Source organism: Muscardinus avellanarius, assembly GCF_963383645.1.
Source record: "Muscardinus avellanarius genome assembly, chromosome: 15".
Lineage (NCBI taxonomy): Eukaryota > Metazoa > Chordata > Mammalia > Rodentia > Gliridae > Muscardinus > Muscardinus avellanarius.
The window spans coordinates 67,012,877-67,035,402 of NC_137801.1; the positions used below are offsets into that span (position 1 = coordinate 67,012,877).

At 36.5% G+C, this 22,526-nt stretch overlaps 1 protein-coding gene across 3 annotated transcripts in view; it reads right to left on the reverse strand.

Moving 5' to 3' along the window:
- Nucleotides 1-22,526, reverse strand: part of EXOC6B (exocyst complex component 6B) — a gene marked incomplete at both ends in the record, with an annotated part of 525,714 nt that overhangs the window by 202,267 nt on the left and 300,921 nt on the right. For all 3 annotated transcript variants that reach the window (XM_080712088.1, XM_080712087.1, XM_080712086.1), the window contains one exon: nucleotides 21,662-21,841. In XM_080712088.1, the coding sequence (XP_080568214.1) occupies nucleotides 21,662-21,841 (180 nt within the window). The remainder of the gene's footprint in view (nucleotides 1-21,661; nucleotides 21,842-22,526) is intronic.

Sequence of the window (22,526 nt, forward strand, 5' to 3'; positions counted from 1 at the left end):
GGCGCTGGCTTAGGAGACCCTGTTTCCAAATAAAAATGTAAAAATAGGTCTGGGAGTGTAGCCCGGAGGTAGAAGGGCTTCCAGGAACCCCAGTACCACCAAAAAAAAAAAAAAAAAAAAAAAAAAAAAAGATCCTGAGGAAAGGAGAGATCATCCTACCTGGGTAGGCCCTAAATCCAACAATCCATGTCTTTGTAAGAGGGAGCAGACACAGGCAGAAGACATGTGAAGGTGAAGGCAAAGAGCAGAGTGATGTGGCCACGAGCCAAGGATGCCAGGGCCTCCAAACGTTGGAAGAGACAAAGGCAGATTCACCTCCCTAGAGCTTTCAGGAATGTGGCCCTGCCAACATCATACACACATACATACGTATATACACACCTACACATATATGCGTGTATAAATATATATATATATATATATATATATATGTTTATTTAGCTGGGCATGGTGGCACACACTTGTAACCCAGTCCTTGGGAGCACAAGATAGGAGGATCACAAGTTCAAAATCAGCCTCAGCAAGCAGAGAGACTGTCATCGTAGGGAGACTGTTTCAAAATAAAAATAAAATACAGCTGGTGGTGTAACATAGAGGCAAAATGCCTCCTGGACTCAATCACTAGTACCAAAACAAACAAACAAACAAACAAACAACAAACAAAAAACCTATTCATCAACATCTTTAGCAATTAGTCAGATCAAAACCACACTGAGATTTCAGCTTCTTCCAGTTAGAATGGCAATCATTAAGAATGCAAATAATGCATTCCGGAGGCAGAGGCCTGAGGATCGCGGTTCGCAGACAGCCTCAGCTACGCAGCGAGGCCCTTCAAAACTCAGCGAGAATCTGCTTCAAAAATAAAAAGACTAGGCCGGGCGTGGTGGCGCACGCTTGTAATCCCCGCGCTTGGGAGGCAGAGACAGGAGGATCGCGCAGGTTTGAAGCCAGCTGCGCGTGCTGGCTTAGGAGACCCTGTTTCCAAATAAAAACGTAAAAATAGGTCTGGGAGTGTAGCCCGGAGGTAGAAGGGCTTCCAGGAACCCCAGTACCACCAAAAAAATAAATAAATAAATACAATAAAATAAATATAAAAAGACTAAAAAAAAAAAAGAATTAGGGCTGGGGGTATAGCTCAAAGATAGAATGCCCCTATATACAGAATGTTGAAGCATTAGCTTCAACACAATTTGATCAGTAATTTCCTATATTCATTTACATTTCTAAATAATTCTCACCAGTACTGCAAAAAAAAGAGAATGCAAATAATAAGAATAAATAATAAGAACTGTTGGAAAAAATAAACTTATAGACAGTTTGTTTGCATTTTTCCTGATAGCTATTAATGCTGAGCAAAGTATGTGCTTATGTGCCACTTGTACATTTTCCCAAGAGAAATGACTGTTCACATCCTTTGTCTAATCTTTAGTTGGGTTATTTGTCTTTTTACTGTTGAGCTGTAATAGTTCTTTATATATTTTGGATACTATCTCTTTATCAGGTGATTAACTTGCAAATATTTTCTCCAATAGATACTATATTTGTATGAATTGATTCCTGTTTCAAAACCACAGAATTTAACATTCTACGATACTATTCAAATATCCATCTATCTATTATTCAACTCCTTTTGAAAAACTCTCCTAAAGACCATGTCTTTAGATTTCCTGGATGCAGCTATAGTTTACTTTGTGTGTGTGTGTGTGTGTGTGTGTGTGTGTGTGTGTGTGTGTGTTTTACTGGGGATGGAACCCAGGGGCATTTGGCCTCTGAGCTACACCCTCACCCCTATTTTTTATTCTTTATTTTGAAACAGGAGCTCACTGAGTTGCAAAGGGCCTCACTAAGTAGCTGAGGCTGGCTCTGAACCTGGATCCTCCTGTCTCAGCCTCCCAAATGCTGGGATCACAAGTGTGTATCACCATGCCTGGCTTACAATTTACATTTAATGTTCTTTTCATTAGCCCTCTCCTTTGAAACCTTACTACCAATTACTCATAATGAACAATTTTTATCATTCACCAGAAATATTAAAATACTTGCTAAAATGACTTTTCTACTATCATTCATACTATACTCTAATTCACTCAGAAGGCAAAGTGATTCTCCTTCAACACAATTTGATCAGTAATTTCCTATATTCATTTACATTTCTAAATAATTTTCAGCACACAGCCCAATTTTTTAGTGTGATATTCAAGGTTCTTGATGTTTAGGGACCTCCCTATGTTCTTACCTTTATATTCTACACCATCTCAATATGTATTCCTTTGTAGTTTCTGGGGTTCCTGGAAGCCCTTCTACCTCCGGGCTACACTCCCAGACCTATTTTTTACATTTTCATTTTGGAAACAGGGTCTCCTAAACCAGCGCGCGCGGCTGGCTTCGAACCTGCGCGATCCTCCTGTCTCTGCCTCCCAAGCGCGGGGATTACAAGCGTGCGCCACCACGCCCGGCTTCCTTTGTAGTTTCTAAATATCAATGATTAATATTTTTATTTCTGTATTTCCTTATGAGCACTGCACCTCTGCCTACTGTTTTTTCCTTTCTCTTTGACTGAAAGTCTACCAGTCTACCAAACTGTTATATAAATGTTTGCATCCTCCTCACCTTTTAAAAAAACTTAATGTTTGTCTATAATAGCTAGAGAAGAATACATCTCGTTTCCAATTCATTCAAGTAAATGGTATTCAGATTATATGACTGATGACTTGTTGGCAAACAAACAATATAAAGCAGCCCCCTTTCTCCAGGGGCCACCTTCTGAGATCCAAGTATATGCCTGAAATGCTCAAAAGTACCCAACTCGATGTGTACTTTTTTCCCCTTTTTTTACATACCTATGATAAAGTTTACTTTATAAATTAGTAAGAGATTAACAATACTAATTAGTAATAAAATACAATGATTATATTCAAATAACAGAATAATAAAACGGATTTCAAATAAAACAGAATGAATATATTGTAATAAAACTTATACCAGTATAGTTTCTCTCTCAAAATATCTTATTGTACCATACTCATCCTTCTTGTGACAATATGAGATGATTACTTCTTGTTGGGTGACTGAGCTGACAGTTCTTAGGTGTTGAGCTATGCACTGTAATGCAGTGTTAGGCAAAGGATATTTGCACACAAACAGTTGGCACTGCAATAGTTGATCTGATAACCTAGGTGGCTAGTAACTGACTAGAGAGCAGTAACATATCGAGCATAGATATGCTGAACAGAGAAATTATTCACATCCTGGCCTGGACAGAATGGAAAATGTGATATTTCATTGCACAGCTCAGAATAGTGCACAATTTAAAATTTAAGATATTTCTCTGAAAATTTCCATCTAACATTTTTAGACAATAATTTATCCCAGGTAACTGAAAGCATAGAAAGTAAAACTGTAGATAAGGGGAGACTACTGTACTTATAACAATAACCGGTGGTAGGATATTTTAGATGTCTATTATCATTGCCTCCCAATTAGCAAAACAACTAACTCTGAAAACAAACATACCACTTGGAAAATTAAATTAGCAGATGATATATAACATGAAAGTAGAATGTAAAATTATTATATGTCATATAATTTCCATAGTTTGGAGCATCTGGCTGCATCAAAATGTTCTAACCTCAATAGCTCAAATCTACATGCCCTCTAAATTCTGAGAGCCGTAATGTGTTGGAATAACTAGTCAAAGAACTAACTGCCTGTGGGTTAGTTCACTTCAGTATAAGCTTATGCCGTGTTTCGGATGAGACACTGTTACTGTCACAGTTGGACCTGGAAGATGGGTAACCCCTCTGGGGAGAATTGGAGTGTCATCAGCTTTCTCTCATACATTAACAAGTTAAAAAGAATCAGATGAGATTTCATAGTGTCAGATTGTGAATTGAGAAAAGACACATATCTACAAACCTACTATTTCACTTAAACTTCAGTAAACGTAAGTAAACCTTGGCTTATATTACAGCTTTTTGAAATCTTGACCAAAGCAACAATCGTTAAGTTTAAGTTCTCTACCTTTGGAGTTTTTTCCATTGAAGCTATGAAAGAATAAAATAGCAATGAAGTTTAGAAGTAATAACTCCTAATGAAATGGTATAACTATACTGATGAGGTTTTTCCTCCCTTGTATGGAGTCCCTCTGGTATCCCCAATGCTCCCTAGTTTGGGCATATTAGAGAAAACATATGTCCCTTCTCCTTTTGTGATTGGCTGATCTCACTTAACATAATAGTCTATGGGTCTTTCCATCTTCTTGCAAATGATATGATTTTGTTCTTTATTTACTGCTGAGTAGAATTCTATTGTGTATATTTCCCATAATTTTGCAATCCATTCATCTGTGGATGAAGACCTAGGTTGCTGAGTAGAATTCTATTGTGTATATTTCCCATAATTTTGCAATCCATTCATCTGTGGATGAAGACCTAGGTTGGTTCCATATTTTGGCTATTACGAATTGTGCTACTATGAACATGGGTATGCATATATTACTGTAGTTCTCTGATTTCAACCCCTTTGGAAAGATACCCAGGAGTGGTAAAGCCGGATTATATGGTGGGTCCATTCCCAGTTTTCTAAGGAATCTCTACACTAATCTCCATAGTGGCTTAACTAATTTGCACTCCCACCAACAGTGTAAAAGAGTTCCTCTTTCCCCACGTCCTCTCCAGAATTTGTTATTTGAGTTCTTTATGGTTGCCACACTGATTGGGGTTAGATGGAATCTCATCATAGTTTTGATTTGCATCTCCCTGATGGCTAATGATGAATAACTTCTTTTCATGGATCTATTAGCCATTTGTGTCTCTTCTTTTGTGAAGTGTCTATTCAATTCAAATGTCTACCCATTTCTTGCTTGGGTTATTTGTTTTGCTAGTGTAGAGTCTTTTGAGCTCTCTGTATATTCTGGATATTAGCCCTCTATGAGTGGTGGCTGGTAAAGATCTTCTCCCATTCTGTAGGCTTTCTCTTTAGGTTCTTGATGGTTTCCTTTGATGAGAAGAAACGTTTTAGTTTGATGCCTGGCTTTCTCATTTTAAGAAAATAAAGCAAAGGACCATTGAATTTCCAAATTTTACTTTAAATAAAGATAGCAAATTAGAGGCAAGAGTAAAGGATAATCCTCACAGCAATGGGTGTAAATGCTTTTCTTTCCATACTACCTTGGCAGTTAGCTTATCCTTTGGAGAAAATAATGAACAGATAAAATGGGTATACCAGAAAACTGGCAGTTTCTCCAGTATTTCCATACCTTGTTACTGTAGTGAGGATAAAATGTCCTGCAACGAGATTTGAAAGAAGAAAAAAAAAAGCTAAACTCTGGTATTTGGACAAGATCAGTTTCTCAGACTGTCTCTCAGGCTTTTGGACTGAAAACTCTGAAGCCAAATATTTGCCCAGGAAATCAGAGACAACTGTGCAAGTTTACCAGAGGGGCCTGAAGGAGAGGTTATATACTGTAGAGACCTATAAAGAATAATTTGCTTCTGTATGGAAAATTTGAGATAGTATCTGGATAATTCTTAGAGGTCAGTCAACAAAATAAACAAAAAACATATTAGTAATTAAGTTATATACTGTAGAGGTTATAGACACATTACTGGACAGAATAGCAGACAGGGGGATGGAAAAGGTCAATCAATGTATACTAAGTTACAGTGACATGGGAAATGTCACTAGTTCTGGTATGCTATTGCATAGTAGTGTGACTGTAGATAATCATTATATACTGCATAATTTAAAAAGTAGAAGAAAAATTGTTCTTTCATATGTTTATCATAAAGAAGTGATAAAAGCTTGAGATATGTTTCACCTGATTTAAACATTTTACAAATATGCCTGTATTGAAGCATTATATAGGATTCCATTAATATGTACAATATTTGTCTTTTCGATCAGTTAAAAAATAAGTTAAAACCATTTGCCTCCCAAAAGTTAATCATATAACACATCATCATCATCATCATCATCATTTGGTACTAGAGATTGGACCCGGGGGATTTTCCACCTCTCAACAACACCCTCAGCCTTTTATTTTTTTTATTTTCTTTTTTTTTATTGGTGCACTGTATTCATACATCATAGTGGGATACAAACTTTTGTAGACATACATGCACACATCGCCCAGTCAGCCCCCACCCGATCCCCACCTCATTCTCTCCCCATCCCTCCTTCCCATGCTTGGCTTAGTGGTTGACATCTAGTATTATAGCAATTTATCCAAAATTAAAAATGATAATCTCACATAACAGTTTCATTTGTCTGATACCAAGCTTTTGATGACTTAAAGATAACATTTCAATACTTCTTTTTGCTTTCTTTCTTACCAGAGAATATTTTTTTCTATTTTTTTAGGTGGAACTATCAAATATTTATATATTTATTTTTCAGAAAAAAACTCTATCCTAATATGGAATATGGACTCTAGATACCCAAAATGATCTTGAAAAAGAACAAAGCTAGAAGATATATATTTTCTGATTTCAAACCATATAAAGCTACAATAATTGAAACAGTGTAGTACTGTTCTAAAGGCAGATATATAAACCATTGGAGTTAAATAAAAGCCTAGAGCTAAATTCTTCCCTATATTGTCAAGTTATTTTTGACAAGGTTTCCACGAACATTTGGTGGTGGAAATAATAATCTTTTAACTAAATATTGTTGACAAATAATAATTACATGGAAAAGAATAAAATTGGACCCTTACCTAATCCCATATACAAGTATTAACTCAAAATAGATAAAAGACCTAAATATAAATCTTAAGACTATAAACTTTTAGAAGAAAAGCTGGATCATAAAACCTCACAACATTGAAATTGGCAGTGATTTCTTGGATATGATTTCAATGGCACAGGCAACAGAAGAGTATATAAACTCCCTAAAAAATAAAAAAATATTGTATATCCAAAGACAATGTAAACAGAGTTAAAAGTTACTAATAGAATGGGATAAAATATTTCCAAATGCTATATCTAAAGGTATATTAATATTCCAACTAGACATCCTAAAAATTAACAACAATAAAGGCAAACAATACAATTTAGAGATAGGTAAAAGACTAACATAAATAATGAATCTCCACAGATAACCAATCTTAGTTGTCTGTTGGATGGAAAATCTTGTTTCTCTGGCTCCGGTGTGTGTTACCTATTTCTTCTTTGTAGTTAATCTCTTTGAGTATTTTCTCTAGCGCTGGTTTTGAAGACATAAATTCCTTCAGTTTCTGTTTGTCATGGAAGCTTCTTATTTTTCCATCTAATTTGATAGAAAGTTTTGCTGGGTAGGAAATTTTTGGCTGGAAGTTGTTTTCTTTCAGAGTTTGGAATATGTTACTCCAAGCCCTTCTGGCTCTCATGACTTGGTTTGGGAAGTCTGGAGTGATTCTAATTGGTTTGCCTCTGAATGCCACTTGGCCCTTTGTTTTTGTTGCCTTTAAGATTCTCTGCTTGGCTTCCACATTGGTCATTTTGACAATTATGTGGCGTGGGGATCCTCTTCTCCGATCCTGTCTAAAGGGAGTTCTATAAGTTTCTGGACCTGTGTATCAACCTCTTGCTCTATGTTTGGAAAATTTTCTGCTATTACTTCCTTGAAGAGATTGTTGATCCCTTTGGTTTCACTTTCTTTTCCCTCCTCTATTCCAATTATTCTTAGGTTAGCTCTCTTAAAATGGGCCCATATTTCTTCAATGTCAGATTCCTGCTGTTGGATATTTTTTTCTAGATTAGAAACTATGCGTTCATTTTTGGAATGATCATCTTCTAAGAGCGAGATTCTGTTCTCCATGTGGTCTAATTGGTTGTTCATGCTTTGAATTGAGGCCTTTACTTCATTAATTGCATCCTTTATCTCTTTTTGGCTCTCTCTGAATTCTTTTTGAAACACCTCTATTATTTCTACAGTTATTTTCCTGATTTGATCTTCTAGAAATCTCTGATTTTCTGTTTTATCGGGTTCTGATGTTGTGGGGTTGTGGGCATTCATTGCTCTTGTGTTATTCCTCTTTCCCATGATTTTGGAAGTTTGTGCCTTCTCTGGGTTCTTCCCTTGGGTCACTATGACTTCGCTTAAGGTGCTCTGGATCTCGAGTCTGTAGTATCTCTGACCCCACTACTCCTTTACTGGGTTGTATCACAGAGTCTCTGACCCAGGGAGTCGATAGAGGCTGCTTTAGACTATGGGGGGTGCCAGGTTGCACGTTCTCCTATGGTGTGATATCTCTGCCACCGCCACTCCCCCACTGGGTCAAGTCCCAGGGTGTACAGTACTGGGATTTCTCCTCTGTGGCCCGCAATTTGACTCACTGTTGTTGAGTACGCAGATGTAGCTGTACTGGACTCGGTGAATTCACTGCTGTTGCTGCCGGTGGCAATATGGCGCCACTGCCACACCCTCGGCTGTGAGGCTGGCGTATTTTTTCTTCTCTGGTTTTGAGTTCCACTCTGAGTCCATGCAGCGTTTGCTGAGCTCAGCCACTGGGAACTTTAGATGCTCCCTGTGCCAAAAGATCCCACCTGGCTGTTCCGCAGCGGCTCACCTCGGCTTGCTGTAGCCGTCCGGTGAAGTCGCCGCTGCCGCCGGCAGTATGGCGCTGCTGCCGCGTCCTCGGGCGTGAGGCCGGTGTATCTCCTCTGTGGCTCTGAGATCTGTTTTCAGTTCGCTTTCTCTCTGGAGCCTGGTGATATTTTTGTTTCTCTGGTGATGGTGTTTTCTGGCTATGAAAGGCGCTGATTTTGTGGTAATGGAGATTGGTTGTTAGCAGGGCTCTTAAGCCCCGCTTTTCTTGGTCGCCATCTTCCCGGAAGTCCCCCTCAGCCTTTTCTATTTTTTTTTTTTTTTAAATTTTGAAACAAGGTTTTGCTAAGTTGCTGAGACTGGCCTCAAACCTATGATCCTCCTATGTTAGCCTTCTAAGTACTGGAATTACAGGCATTCACTACCATGCCTAGCTCACACTATTTTTTTAAGAAAAAGTAAGCAGTGGGAGAAATTATTCCTTAGGTTAGAGCAAAACAGGGTCAAAATAAGTCATAAAAGTTGTGAATTTTCATAAATTACTTATAAAGCTATATGAGTTAGAGGTTTGGGGGTAATTGTGACTCATTAAAAATGCAGATAAAGCCGGGTGTGGTGGCGCATGCTTGTAATCCCCGCACTTGGGAGACAGAGACAGGAGGATCCTGCTGGTTCAAAGCCAGCCTTGCTGGCTTAAGAGACCCTGTTTCCAAATAAAAAATATATTAAAAAAAATAGGTCTGGGAGTATATCCTGGAGGTAGAAGGGTTTCCAGAAACCCCAGTACCACCAAAAAAAAAAAAAAAAAAGGAGATCAATTGCTATATATAATTAAAGGAACTCATCGAATCAGAAAGAAGATCAACAGGCATTCCTCTTGAATTTCTACAGTCATCATTAGTAATACAATTATGCCAGGTCTTTGCTTTATTCCCTCAATAAAATGGTCCAGATATGATTAGGGCTACTTCTAGTCATCTCATTTGTAGTTGATTGGGGCCATAACTACCATCAGCACTGAACTAGAACTGGCGTTTTAGCTATTTATATTGAAGCTATAAAGCTTATACTCATTAGACTTACTCCCTGCCCTACACCTGGGAGCCAGGCTCAATGAAGAAGGTAAAGAGATAAACAAAAAACACTGGAAGGAATCCCCATGGACCGCTGCTAAAGGAAAGGGAAACCCTAAAGAAGGATCACAATTAAATGTCCACCAGGAATTAATACCTCATATTTCCTTTAGCACCTATAATGTAGCATTATCATAATATTCCTTTAATAATCTAAAATAACTGATGTTTCATCTATTATAGAAGAATCTTTGTTTTAATGAAATATTGTAACTTCTATATAAGTTTTAATATAATCTATTACAGATATTATAGCTAATATTAAATGTTTACTGCATGTTTGACAGTGCTATCATTAAGTATATATAAAGTTTTATTGGTTTTAGAATAACCTGAATACTCATTTCCTGAAATAAAATACTTGTAAGCCTACAGTGGTTAATCAGAACATATGTGATCTATAGTAATCTAACTTCATGTAAGTATTGAGATTTATATTTAAAGTCTTTCCCTTTTCCTCTCCAACCTATAAATTAATATTAAAATGTTAATCCCTGATAGGTTAAGATGGATAGGTTAATGTTGAGTGTTAATGGTAATGATTAAACTGAAAACAAATGCAGAACACATATGATCTAAGAATAAAGAGCTGTTGCAAGAAAGAGACTATACACACCAACTCTGTAGAATGAACATCTTCTTAGTGCTGGTGAGGAAAACAGAGGACTTGGAAAGAGAGTTGTGGCACAGAGAAATAGACTAGGGAAATGATAAAAAGTTGCTGTGAACAGCATTAAAATGCCTCAGGAAGAATATAAAAGTTTAATTTTCAAAATCCTACTAGAAAATAAATTTATACTTCCTAAAGGGTAATGTTATCATCAAAGATGCCATTAAGAGTGAAAAAGCATGTCATAAATTAGGAGAAAATATTATTTCTATCTATAACCATCTATCTACCTATCTATCTATCTATCTCTATGTAGATCCTATAAAGAAATCCTAACTAGAACAGTAGTTCTCAAGCTATGTTCTAGAGATGCCTGAGGGTCCTTTAGATTCCTTCAAAAGGACAAAACAATTTTTTATAACACTAATATGTTCTCTGCCTTTTTTTAAAACTATGTTGACATCACACTGATGGTACAAAAAGAGCAAAGACTGAAAAAACAACTAAAGCTTTAGCCTGAATTAAGATCAGGACACCCAACTATCCTTGTAATCAACTGCCTTTTTCAATGCCAGGTATCCACAATAAAGCAAATGACAGCTTCTTGTACAAATGTTTTAAGGAGGCAACAAAAGCTATTGCTTTTATTAAATTCAAATTCTTCAGTACATGTGTGTTTAATAGTCTTTGTGATAAACTGAAGGAATCACTTATGTGTCATACCCAGGTATGAGGACTATCTAAAAAAAGGAATTTGCCTGAAAGGCTTCATGGGAAACTGGGCTTTGAATTGTATTTTAAAGGAAGGAAAGGGTCGAAAGTGAGAAGCAAGTCATTCTAAGGAGAAGGAACATCACAAACAAGTGTCTAAATAAAGCCCCAAATAAAATAAAATAAAATAAAATAAATAAAATAAAATAAAGCCCCAAATAAAGCCCAAAATAGCATAGTATGCTTGGGAATAAGGACCCGACATATTTGGTTGAAGTCACAAGCTTTTTTTGGGTTTTTTTTTTTTTTTTTTTTTGGTGGTACTGGGGTTCCTGGATGCCCTTCTACCTCGGGGCTACACTCCCAGACCTATCTTATACTTTTTTATTTGGAAACAGGGTCTCTTAAGCCAACGAGGCTGGCTTCGAACCCGCAAGATCCTCCTGTCTCCACCTCCCAAGCGCGGGGATTACAAGGGTGCGCCACCACGCCCAGCAAAGTCACAATTTTAAGTAAGGGAATTATAAGAAATACATTCAATATGCCCAGGAGTTACAGTGAAGGAGTAGGAATCATTACAATACGCTGAACAAGAGTGACATACACACCAGCGTTCTTGGAGATGGAAACAAAGGTACTAAAGAGAAACTGCCTTGTGTCCTTCATTAATACTCTCACGACCACCACACTCCCTGTTCTCCTCAGGTGTGACTTATTGTCCCTGGTCTAATTTTCATCTTATTTCTCAGCATTCTTGCCTAAAACTTTGCTAAGAAACCCTAACCCCACAACATGCTTAAACACTCTAAACATTTTCCTTTAGTCTTTGAAATTTTAGGAGAAAAGCAATTCATTTACAAGAGCCAAAAAAAAAAAAAAAGCATGTGGCACAGAATCAGAGACTTTGAAGACCTCACTCTGAATCCACGCTCCACTACGTGTTATTTGTATGATCTCAGGCAATGTTTACCTACCTCTACCTGAACATAATCTGTCAAAAGGAGTTATATTTCAGGCAGGAATGAGATAGAGTGGCACAAGAAAGACTCTAACAATGTGCATTTTCTTTCAATATTGTCATTTATGAGCAAAAGAAAATCTGAAATAAAAGAAGGCTATAAAACGAAATCACTTGAAAAAGGAAATATTTAAATATTTTAATACCAAGAACAAAATAAATTTATAAAATAATGGCATGTTCTAACAAAAATAACAAGCCACACCACCAACACAATTATTTGTCTTTAACATATTTCATGCTGAACTTTCTTCCTACTATGAACATGTTTTGGGGGGGGTTTATACCCTTATAGTCATTTTGTTTATAAGATTTGTTCATTATGATTCTTTCATTTGACCATATACTATATTTTGCAAGTATAAAATTTAATCTTCATAGAATTAGTTTTAATAAATCTGTGATATCTCAATTGAACAACCATACAATTGTTTATATAATAATTTACCTACTGTTATATTTAAGGTTTTTAACTATTTCCTCTAAACAGCAAAGTTGAAATAACAATTTTGTTTTCAAATAATACCCAGCATTTTCCTACCTCAGCGCTAATTAAAAGATTCAAAGTAGTCTCTCTCCACTTTATAAAGGTAGTAGATATACTAACATGACCAGAAATAAGTGTCTAAACCAGAGTCAATGGAATCTCTGACTCTTAAGTGGGATATCAGATATGGAGATTTATAGTTGTAGGATTACATAGTCCTTTAAACTCGAGGTTCTGCTTATTTTCTGCATTATCCCACCAAAAACAGGATTAGAGGCTAGCCGGGCGTGGTGGCGCATGCTTGTAATCCCCGCGCTTGGGAGGCGGAGACAGGAGGATCGCGCAGGTTCGAAGGCAGCGGCGCTGGCTTAAGAGACCCTGTTTCCAAAAATAAAAAAAAAAACTATAAAATAGGTCTGGGAGTGTAGCCTGGAGGTAGAAGGGTTTCCAGGAACCCCAGTACCACCAAAACCAAACCAAAAGAAAAAAAAAAAAAACAGGATTAGAGGCAAAAAGCATTTAGTGTTTGAAATCACATAAACTTTTATTAACTTATAATAACAATAGGAGACCTTTCAAAAGTCAGTCTCATTAAAGAGCCAAATGACTACTGGCTAGAGACGATCAGAAAGAACAGCTGAAGCTGTCGTAAGAGAAGTTTTGTGGGGAGAAAATGCTAAGTAATAGCTCAACACACAAAGGTCTCTGTGAAAAAATATAAAATCCCTAAAGGATTTAAGTGATTAAGTAAGCTCAAAACCCCAATACCATACTAATAGGGAGCTAATTTGTTGTTCAATGCGCTCCAAGTAGCACGAATAATCTAAATGGTAACAGCATAGAAACAGGAAGCATAAATCAATTTCTTGGTAGTCAAAGATATCATTAGCAAATTTATTTTTGTCCCATAATAGAAAAAAAATGAAAGAATAAGAAAAATGTTCCTTGCACATTGGCTCTACTCATGTAATTAATTTGAAGAAAAATTTGGTTGTATCCTGATGGCTCTGATGCCTGCTGGTCCCTGGAGGACACCCGAACCTTCCTTATTTTGTTCCAGAGAAAGCCATAGGGAGCAGGCTGACTTAGAGGATCATTATTACCAAATGAGAGAATTTCCACATAAGGTGTCAAATAAGGGAATTAAAGTTAGGTTAGAAAAAGGCAACACACTTACTACTATCCTTCCTGATAGAGTTTCCATTTCTACATTTCCGTATTTTATCTCCCCTTCTACAAAATGTTCCGATCACAATAACTTAAATTTTATATGCTGCCGGGCGTGGTGGTGCACGCTTGTAATCCCCGCGCTTGGGAGGCAGAGACAGATGGATTGGCGCTGCTTCGGAGCCAGCCTCGCTGGCTTAAGAGACCCTGTTTCCAAATAAAAATATAAAAAAAAATAGGTCTGGGAGTGTACCCCAGATATATAAGGGTTTCCAGGAACCCCAGTACCACCAAAAAAAAAAAAAAAAATTTATATGCTAACAACAGAACACTGAGTGAGAGTCCCCACATGGAGAAAGGCATTTAAATGGTGGCTCCATAAAATGGAACCTGGTGCTCCTCATGCACAGGTCCAGGTTGTACAACCTAGCGGAAAGGAATATGAGCTTTGGAGGCACCTCATTCCCCAGATCCACTGCCTCTAAATGAGTAGTTTTACAAGTAAATATTGCTGTCTTATTTTTATGATCTATAAAATGGGATTACCATAGTTTTATTTGCAAATTTATTGCATGGATTAATTTTTTTTTTTTTTTTTGGTGGTACTGGGGTTCCTGGAAGCCCTTCTACCTCCGGGCTACACTCCCAGACCTATTTTTACATTTTTATTTGGAAACAGGGTCTCCTAAGCCAGCGCGCGCGGCTGGCTTCGAACCTGCAAGATCCTCCTGTCTCTGCCTCCCAAGTGCGGGGATTACAAGCGTGCGCCACCACGCCTGGCAATTGCATGGATTAAATTTTAAAATGTATTTATACACACATACCAAAACATACATATAGAAAGGGGGGGGAGAGACACTTTTCCTTGGACCAGGTACATACTCAAAAGACAATGGCTATTGCCCAAGGTAAAAAGAGTGTTGATTAATTTTTTTACTTTGGGCAAAACCACTTGAGGCTTCAGTTTCCTCATTTGTCAAATGGGGAAGATATTAACTGCCTATATGTCATGGAGGTTTTTGTTTTGTTTTGTTTTGTTTAATGCCAAGGCCTGGGAGGTAGCTCAGTGTCAGAGAGTTTTTCAGCATGTTTGAGGTTCTGGGTCTAATACCCAGCACTGAGAAACTACAATAAAGTAATTAAGAAAACTTAAAAGTCAAATGACATAATAAAATATAAAATGCCTTGAATACTAGAAAATGGTACATGAATGATAGGCATTTGCATTATTAAAATTATATCATTTGAGCCAGGCGTGGCAATACACACTTGTAATCCCAGCATTTGGGAGGCTGAGACAGGAGGATCACGGTTTGTGGCCCCTTTGCAACTCAGTGAGCTCCTGTTTCAAAATAAAGAATAAAAAAAAAAAAATAGGGCTTGGGGTGTAGCTCAGAGGAAGAATGCTCCTGGGTTCCATCCCCAGTACTGCAAAAAAAAAAAAAATCCTATCATTTGAAAAATAATAATCTTTTTCATTTGGAGCAACATAAGTGAATATGGAAGAAAAAAGATCAATTTAAATTTTAACCTAAAATTTTGGTCCTTATCTCAGATTATTAGATTATGACTGCTCTTTTAGTAATTAAATTTTTTAAATTATACCTATTGATCCAAGATTTTCAATCCTCAGGAAAGAATTCATTTACTTCCTTATTCAAAGCAAGTAAACACCACAAAAACTTATTGTGTACCATTTCACACAATCCTCAACACTGCACAAAAATAGACATGAATGACACAAGTCTCAGTTACAATGATCACAGTTCACAGCTGGCAATAAATCTATTAGGTATGATGACAATGGGAAAGGCTTAAAGTCAAGTAAGTCTAATTAATGCCTGATCTTGTCACCCGTCTCACTTATAAAGCACATATTTTCCCTGAGTTCATATTATCAATAGTAAATATAACAATAATACTTAACTATTTGGGATATTTTGAGTCTTCATCAATTGGAATGACATTTAACACAAGAACTTGGGACATTATAAATGCTTATTTTCTTTTCCTGAATCAAAGTCACAAATGGCACATCCTATTCAAGGTAAATTAGGCTAGTGCCATAAAAAGGGTACCACAAAACAGAAGAGATCACATCTGCTTAGAACTGGAGAAGGCTTCGTAGAAGGTGTGGTACTTGATATGAGCCTTGGGGGATGTGTAAGAGGTCAGTAGATCTGGTTAAAGGACTGAAAAGTAAGAGTAGACAATAATGACCTGATAAAACAACACAGGGTAGCAAAAAGTGAACTTGTCAAAGAGCATTATTTCTGTTTGAAAAGAGTGGCTTTGGTAAATCGGAAAGAAAGTGAAATAGAGACAAAAAAGTAGTTTGAGGTCCCGGTATAAAAAAATCTTGATAGTCTCAGAGATAATTTTGTACTTAATAAGAGGCGCTGACAATTTCTCAGTAGCAGAACCAGTTAAAGTCCTAAAATGGCAGCAGTTCATGGAATTAAGTAAAGATAAGAAAAAACGTCCATTTTAAAAAGGCTTTACATGGGAAGAATTTCAGAAATATGTATATAGAAATTAACTTGCCCTTAAAGGTGGTCTATCAATCACCCAGAAAGTAAGGCCAAGGAAAGGTATCACTGTATTCTTGGACCAAAAAAATTGAGAGAATTTCCACATTTAACCCACAAACAAAAGTAGGTTATAAGAGATCTTGCCCTAGGTCATGTGAATTAACATTAACAGCAGAGAGAGAAAACAAATTCACGATTCTCTCCTCTAGGTCTGTTACTTGAGACAGTATTTCCTCTATTAAGTATTTCTGAAAGATAATTATCAGGATAACAAAAAGTCTCAAAAATATCTCTTATGCTGAGCTTGCAAAATGTGTAAGTATGCATGCAATTGTAAATTATACAACTGGAGTCCGCCTAAGATAAATTCTCGTGGACTTACCTCATCTGTTAACTCAAGAGACACAGTAACATCTTAAAACTCTAACTGTGGAAAAATCCTATCATAATCCTTTCTTGGTGCCTCATGATTATCAAGCTTCCAAGGGAAAAAAAGCTGCAAAACAGACTTTTCCCCCTAAATATTCACTGCTTACTAATGAGTATAATCTGAACACCCTCCCCCATCCAAATCTATCCCAATGGCCATGCTGTTATTGTGATGTGGCAATGGAATGTTTCCAAGAACTAAGAAAAATAAAGTTTTTCAAAAGGTAAGAGAATGAGATGGTCTTTGCCTTTTTCTTTACAGTTCTCTTCAGATAAATAATCTCCTATCATTCAGTCCCTTTTAGCAGAAAGCAACTCCTGCTGAAGAATTTCAAATATGAAAAGAAAATATGCATAGTAAATAAAAGGTAAATGATTAGGTTACTTCTCTTAAAAAGCGCCTTCCCCTATCATTCTTTATCAAGTAATGCACAAGGGCAAATGTCAGACAGAGCTCTGTCTGTCTCTAACATGGGGTTTCATGAAGAAATTATCTAGCCTTCTGGGAAACCGGAGCACAAATGTTGGGCAATCTGCCCGTGGAAACGCAGAAGGGGTAGCTTCAGTCATACTTATCTGATTCTATGAAAGAAGTGGTTGGTTACTCCAACTAAGTTTGAAAGTGTGGCTTTAAGGAAAAGTTATCTATTTTAGATAAGACAAATATGACATTTATGGCAGCAATATTGAGGATTTAGTGCTATTGATTACCTCCTACCTGGATTCTGAATGGTACTTAGAAAAGTATTCCTACAGTCTGTATTTAAAGATCAACTCAACCCACACCGAGAGGCTATATAATATCTAGGTAGAAATTACAGCTTAAAATTAAAAAAAAGAAAAACCTCATGAAAGGTCACAACTCATAGGTGGTAAGAGCCCATAATTTGAGTTAAACTAAGAGCTGCTTCTCACATTACTGCTTCTAAATGACCTAGAGATTAAAAAAAAAAAGTAGCTAATAACGTTTTATATGTATAGAAAAAGACCGCAATCGTTATTTTCTATATTTTTTACCAAATATTGATTCAAGCTTCCAAATCAATTGTAGAATTATTGAGTTAATATGTTCCCCCAACAAAATCCACTTGGTACACATAAAAATTTCATTAATCTTGGAAATGCTCTGTAGAACATGAAATAGTCCTCTCCTGAAACACTGTATGTATCTGGGCATAACAAAATCTCAACTCTATGACATAGTCTTCATGTTCGTTTTATATGTTATGTGCTAAGTAGAGGCACTGAGAAATTTCTGATGTTTATGAATTACCCAGGCATTCTGTTATGGCAGCATAGACTAAGACATGCACGACTCATTACAGAAGTTATAATTTATTTTTTTAACCTTATTTGATAGAATTTCTAAAACATTGTTGAGTTGCATCTTTTTCCTACTCCTGATGTTAATGTAAACAAATGTATTCATGTTCCACTGCCAGACTCAGAGTGGTTGCTGAGTTTCAAATGGATTGTTTTATCATATTACTAATATTAGTTTGTATTTTAGTAAGTATTGTTTTTAAATAAAAATACAGGCTGGATGTTATACGATGTCCTAGAATACATCAAGATAATTTATTTCCATCCACAAGTAATGTGATAAATTATATTAATGGATCTTATATTGCTAGCATGGTCATTTTGACAATATTTATTTTGCCTATCTAAAAACATGGGAGGTTTTTCCAATTCTAAATTCTTCTTCAATTTCTTCCTTCAGTGTTCTAAAATTTTCACTGTAGAGGTTTTGATCTCCTTGGTAATTTTTGGTTTTGTTTGTACTAGGGATTGAAACCAGGAGCGTTCTACCTCTCTGAGCTATGCCTCCATCCCTTATTTACCTATTTCTAAATTTAAAACAAGGTCTCATTAAGTTCTTAAAGGTCTTGCTAAACTGCTAAGGCTGACCTCAAACTTGTGATCCTTCTGTCTTAGCCTCCCAAGTACTGGGATTCCAGGTGTATGCCATTTCAACTGGCCTTCCTTGGTTAGATTTATTCCCAAGTATTTTTTAGGCTATTTGTTTTCAAATTTCCATTTCAGTGGATTCATATCTGGTATACAAAAAAGCTATTGATTTTTTAAGTTGGTTTTATATCAACTACTTTGATGAATTTATCAGCTCTAAAAGTGTTCTGGTCAAGTTTTTTGTATCTTCTCAATATAGATTCATGTCATTTGCAAAAAAGATAATTTCAGTTTTCTTTCCCTATTTGTATCTCTTTAATTTCTTTCTCTTACCATACTGTTCTGGCTAGAATTTCAAGTACTACGTTGAATAGGAGTGGTGATAGGGGGCATCCTTCTCTTGTTCCTGATTTTAGAGAAAATATTTTTAGTTTTCCCCATTCAGTATGATGTTGGCTTTGGTATGCTATATATTGCTTTATAATGTTGAGGAAGTTCTTTCTATCCCTAATTTCTTCAGTATTTTTAACATGAATGGGTATTGGATTTTGACAAATGTTTTTCTGTATCAAAATGATCATGTGATTTTTGTCTTTGGTTCTATTTATGTGATGAATTACATTTATTCACTTGCATATGTTGAACTAACCTTGCATCCCTGGAATGACCAATTTGGTCATGGTATATAATCTTCTTGATTGGTTCTGAATGTGAATTGCTAGCATTCTATTAAGAACCTAACTGTAATGTATAATTATAATCTACTAATAAAAGTATAAAAATTGGGCTGTCCATGCATTTCTAGAATAAATCCTATATGTTAGTACTAAATTACTTTCTTAAAACAATTTGAATTTTTTCAATTTCTTATTTACTTTTTATCTGTAATTGAAAGTGAGATTAATTTATAGTTTTTTGTGCTAGTATTGTCTAGTTTTAGTATTAGAATGAAGCTAGGCAAAATGCCAACATTTTCTACAGGTTAATCCTCTTACTAAGAACTAGAAGAAGTAAAAAATGTCAACAAAAGCCGGGCGTGGTGGCACACGCTTGTAATCCCTGCGCTTGGGAGGCGGAGACAGGAGGATCACTCAGGTTCAAAGCCAGCCAGCTCTATGGCTTAAGAGACCCTGTTTCCAAATTTAAAAAAAAAAAAAAGGTCTGGGAGTGTAGCCCGGAGGTAGAAGGGTTTCCAGGAACCCCAGTACCACCAAAAAAAAAAAAAAAAAAAAAAGTCAATAAAAACAATTCCTTTAAAGATATAAGAATATAAGCTGGGTGTGGTGGCGCACACCTACAATCCTAGTACTTGGGAAGCTAAAATAGAAGGATTTCAGAGCAACCTCAACAAGTAGTGAGACTATCATCAACCTAGCGAGACCCTGTTCCCAAATAAGAAACAAAATCGACCTGTGGATGTAGCTCAAAGGTAGAATGCCTTAGGATTCAATCCCCAGTACAACACACACACACACACACACACACACACACACACACACACACACACACACACACACAAAGATATCAGAGTGTTATAAGCAATGAAGACTAAAGGGAATGAACCTGTAGAGAGGCCAGCACCTTGAGCTGAGGTGATCAGGTGAGCCGAGGATCTGCAGCAATCCTGGGGAGTACTGGCTAAGGGTCATCATGGGCGTGAGACTAAGAATCAGAGTTAGGTCCAGGTGGAGCTGCTACAAGGAATGAAGATAAATTTTTGCTTCTTCTAAGCAGCTAGAGTGTTAGAACTAGAGATCTGAGGGCCAGTTTTCCCCTCTATAAACTTTATGAATCCAAAACCCACAAATATGGGGGGAAATTAAAGTTTAAGTCAAAACCTTTAAAAGGCAATATTCCCACAATCTCACAGTGTTTCAAAGAAAAAGAACTCACTAGCAAAAGAATAAGATTCTCCTGTGGGAGTTGCCTTAGTCCCTTCTGGCTGCAGTACCATGGACTGGTAGCTTTTAAACTATAGCAATTAATTTCTCATGGTTCTAGGCACTAGGAAATCCAAGATCAAGGTGGAGTGAAGCTTCCTCACCAGGATGAAACAAGGCCAATCTCTGGAGCCTCTTTTATAAGGCCACTAATATCATTCATGAGCACTCTATCTTCATGATCTGTCACCTCCAAAGGCACCTCTGAAGGTCGCACTTCCTACTGTCATCATATTGATAAGTAGGTTTATTATATGCATTAAGGGAGTAAACAAACATTCAGACCATAGGAAGAGCTAACAGTTCTTGAGTGGTAAATTGACCCTGACGACTTACAACCATGTTTTTTCCTCCTGTGGTTAATGGCTGATCTGGGTACCTCTCACATTCCTTCTCAAGACATTTGTCAAATACTAAAATTAAAGAAGTCAGGAGGCAAAATAAATAAAGTTTTTTTTAACTGTCACAATTTTTACACCTCTCTTTGTTGCTAGAGAGAGGATAAAGTGCCCGGCTCTTATGAAAATCCCTGAAGAAACACATCCAGCAACTGGGACAACCAGAGATGCTCTCCAACTACTACCAAAGCTCAGTCTGGATGAGACTGACTGAGGTGACCAGCCTCAAACTCACCACCCATTCTACTTACGCAGTAAAAGATAAACCATTTCTGGTGGAAAATAATATCACCAGGAAGCTACAAGCGTTAATCACGTTATCTAACAACAACCAAAAAATACTAGAAAGAGAAAGGAATATATAACTGAAAACAAAGAATAAATCAGAAATATACCAATTTGTAGGTCAATTATATATATACAAGTAAGCAAACACTGACTTTAAACAACTATGACTAAGATGCTCAAGAAAATTAAAATAACATAAAAAGATAAAAACGCCTAATTTTTTCTTATTTCTATCGATAATTTCTGCACAATAATTATCTTGAATTTAAAATAGGGATACATGACAGTAGGGAACATTTTCAAAATAAATACAATGTAAAAGTCAGCAAAAAGAATGATAGAAGAGGCCTCTAAATACAATACCATCAAGGGTTACTGAATACAGTGTGAACTATTATATACCAAAGCACTTTATGACTGGTTAAATTATAAACTAACATCTTGCACCAAAGTAAAAATTAGAGGGACATTTTTCTTCTTGGAAGAGTAAAGTAAAAGCGGCTGTCACTTACAGGAAGGTGCGTGAATACAGCAAAGGTGCTGCGCAGAAAGGCAATGAGGTCCACTAGGTAGTCACTAGCTTTGTTGTCTAAATCTCCCGTCATCCAGTCATAGTCCGCCAGCTGTAGAAACTGGTCGATCTTCTGGTTTAAGTTGGTATAAATTTCTTCTTCAGCTGCATGCCTAGCATCCTGTGAAAACAGAATAAATATGAAAATTCATTCAGATTTCTGGTATGAAAACGGCATAAATGTATATGACTTGAACCCATCTCACATGTATATCTTTTAAGTTACATAGTTGAAAATAATGAATCACATCAGTTTCTATTAATTTTTCTTTATCCAAAAGCACAGAATGGTCTTTTCTAGTTTCAATCTCTCTCTCTCTCTTTTCTCTCTTTCTCTCTCTCTCCATCCCTCCCTCCCTCCTGCAAAAAAGGATTATTTTGCTGTGCTAAATGAGGAGACTGCCTTCGCTGCCCTTAGCAACCTGCATCCTTTTTCATTTTATTTTCTCTGTTCAAACCAAATTTACTCTAGAATCCTATTCTTTTTTAACTCTGGAAATCCAAATTCCCTCCTTTCTACAATATTAACCTCTCTAATATCTTCAAATTTCTTCACATTGCTTATAAATATCCTTAAGTTTCAACATAATGCTATGTAATCTCATTAATTATTGTCTAGTTATTTTATCTCCAATTTTTCAAAGACTGGTACACTGCGATGTTTCCTAAAATGTGTAAAAAGATGTTAAAACCACAAGACAGAGCTCTTAGTTCTCACAAGTTTGAGATACCCCATATAAGAAATACACTATCATACGAAATACTCTTATAAGCGTGGTGGAACTTCCTTTCCTAGAAAGCAGGGC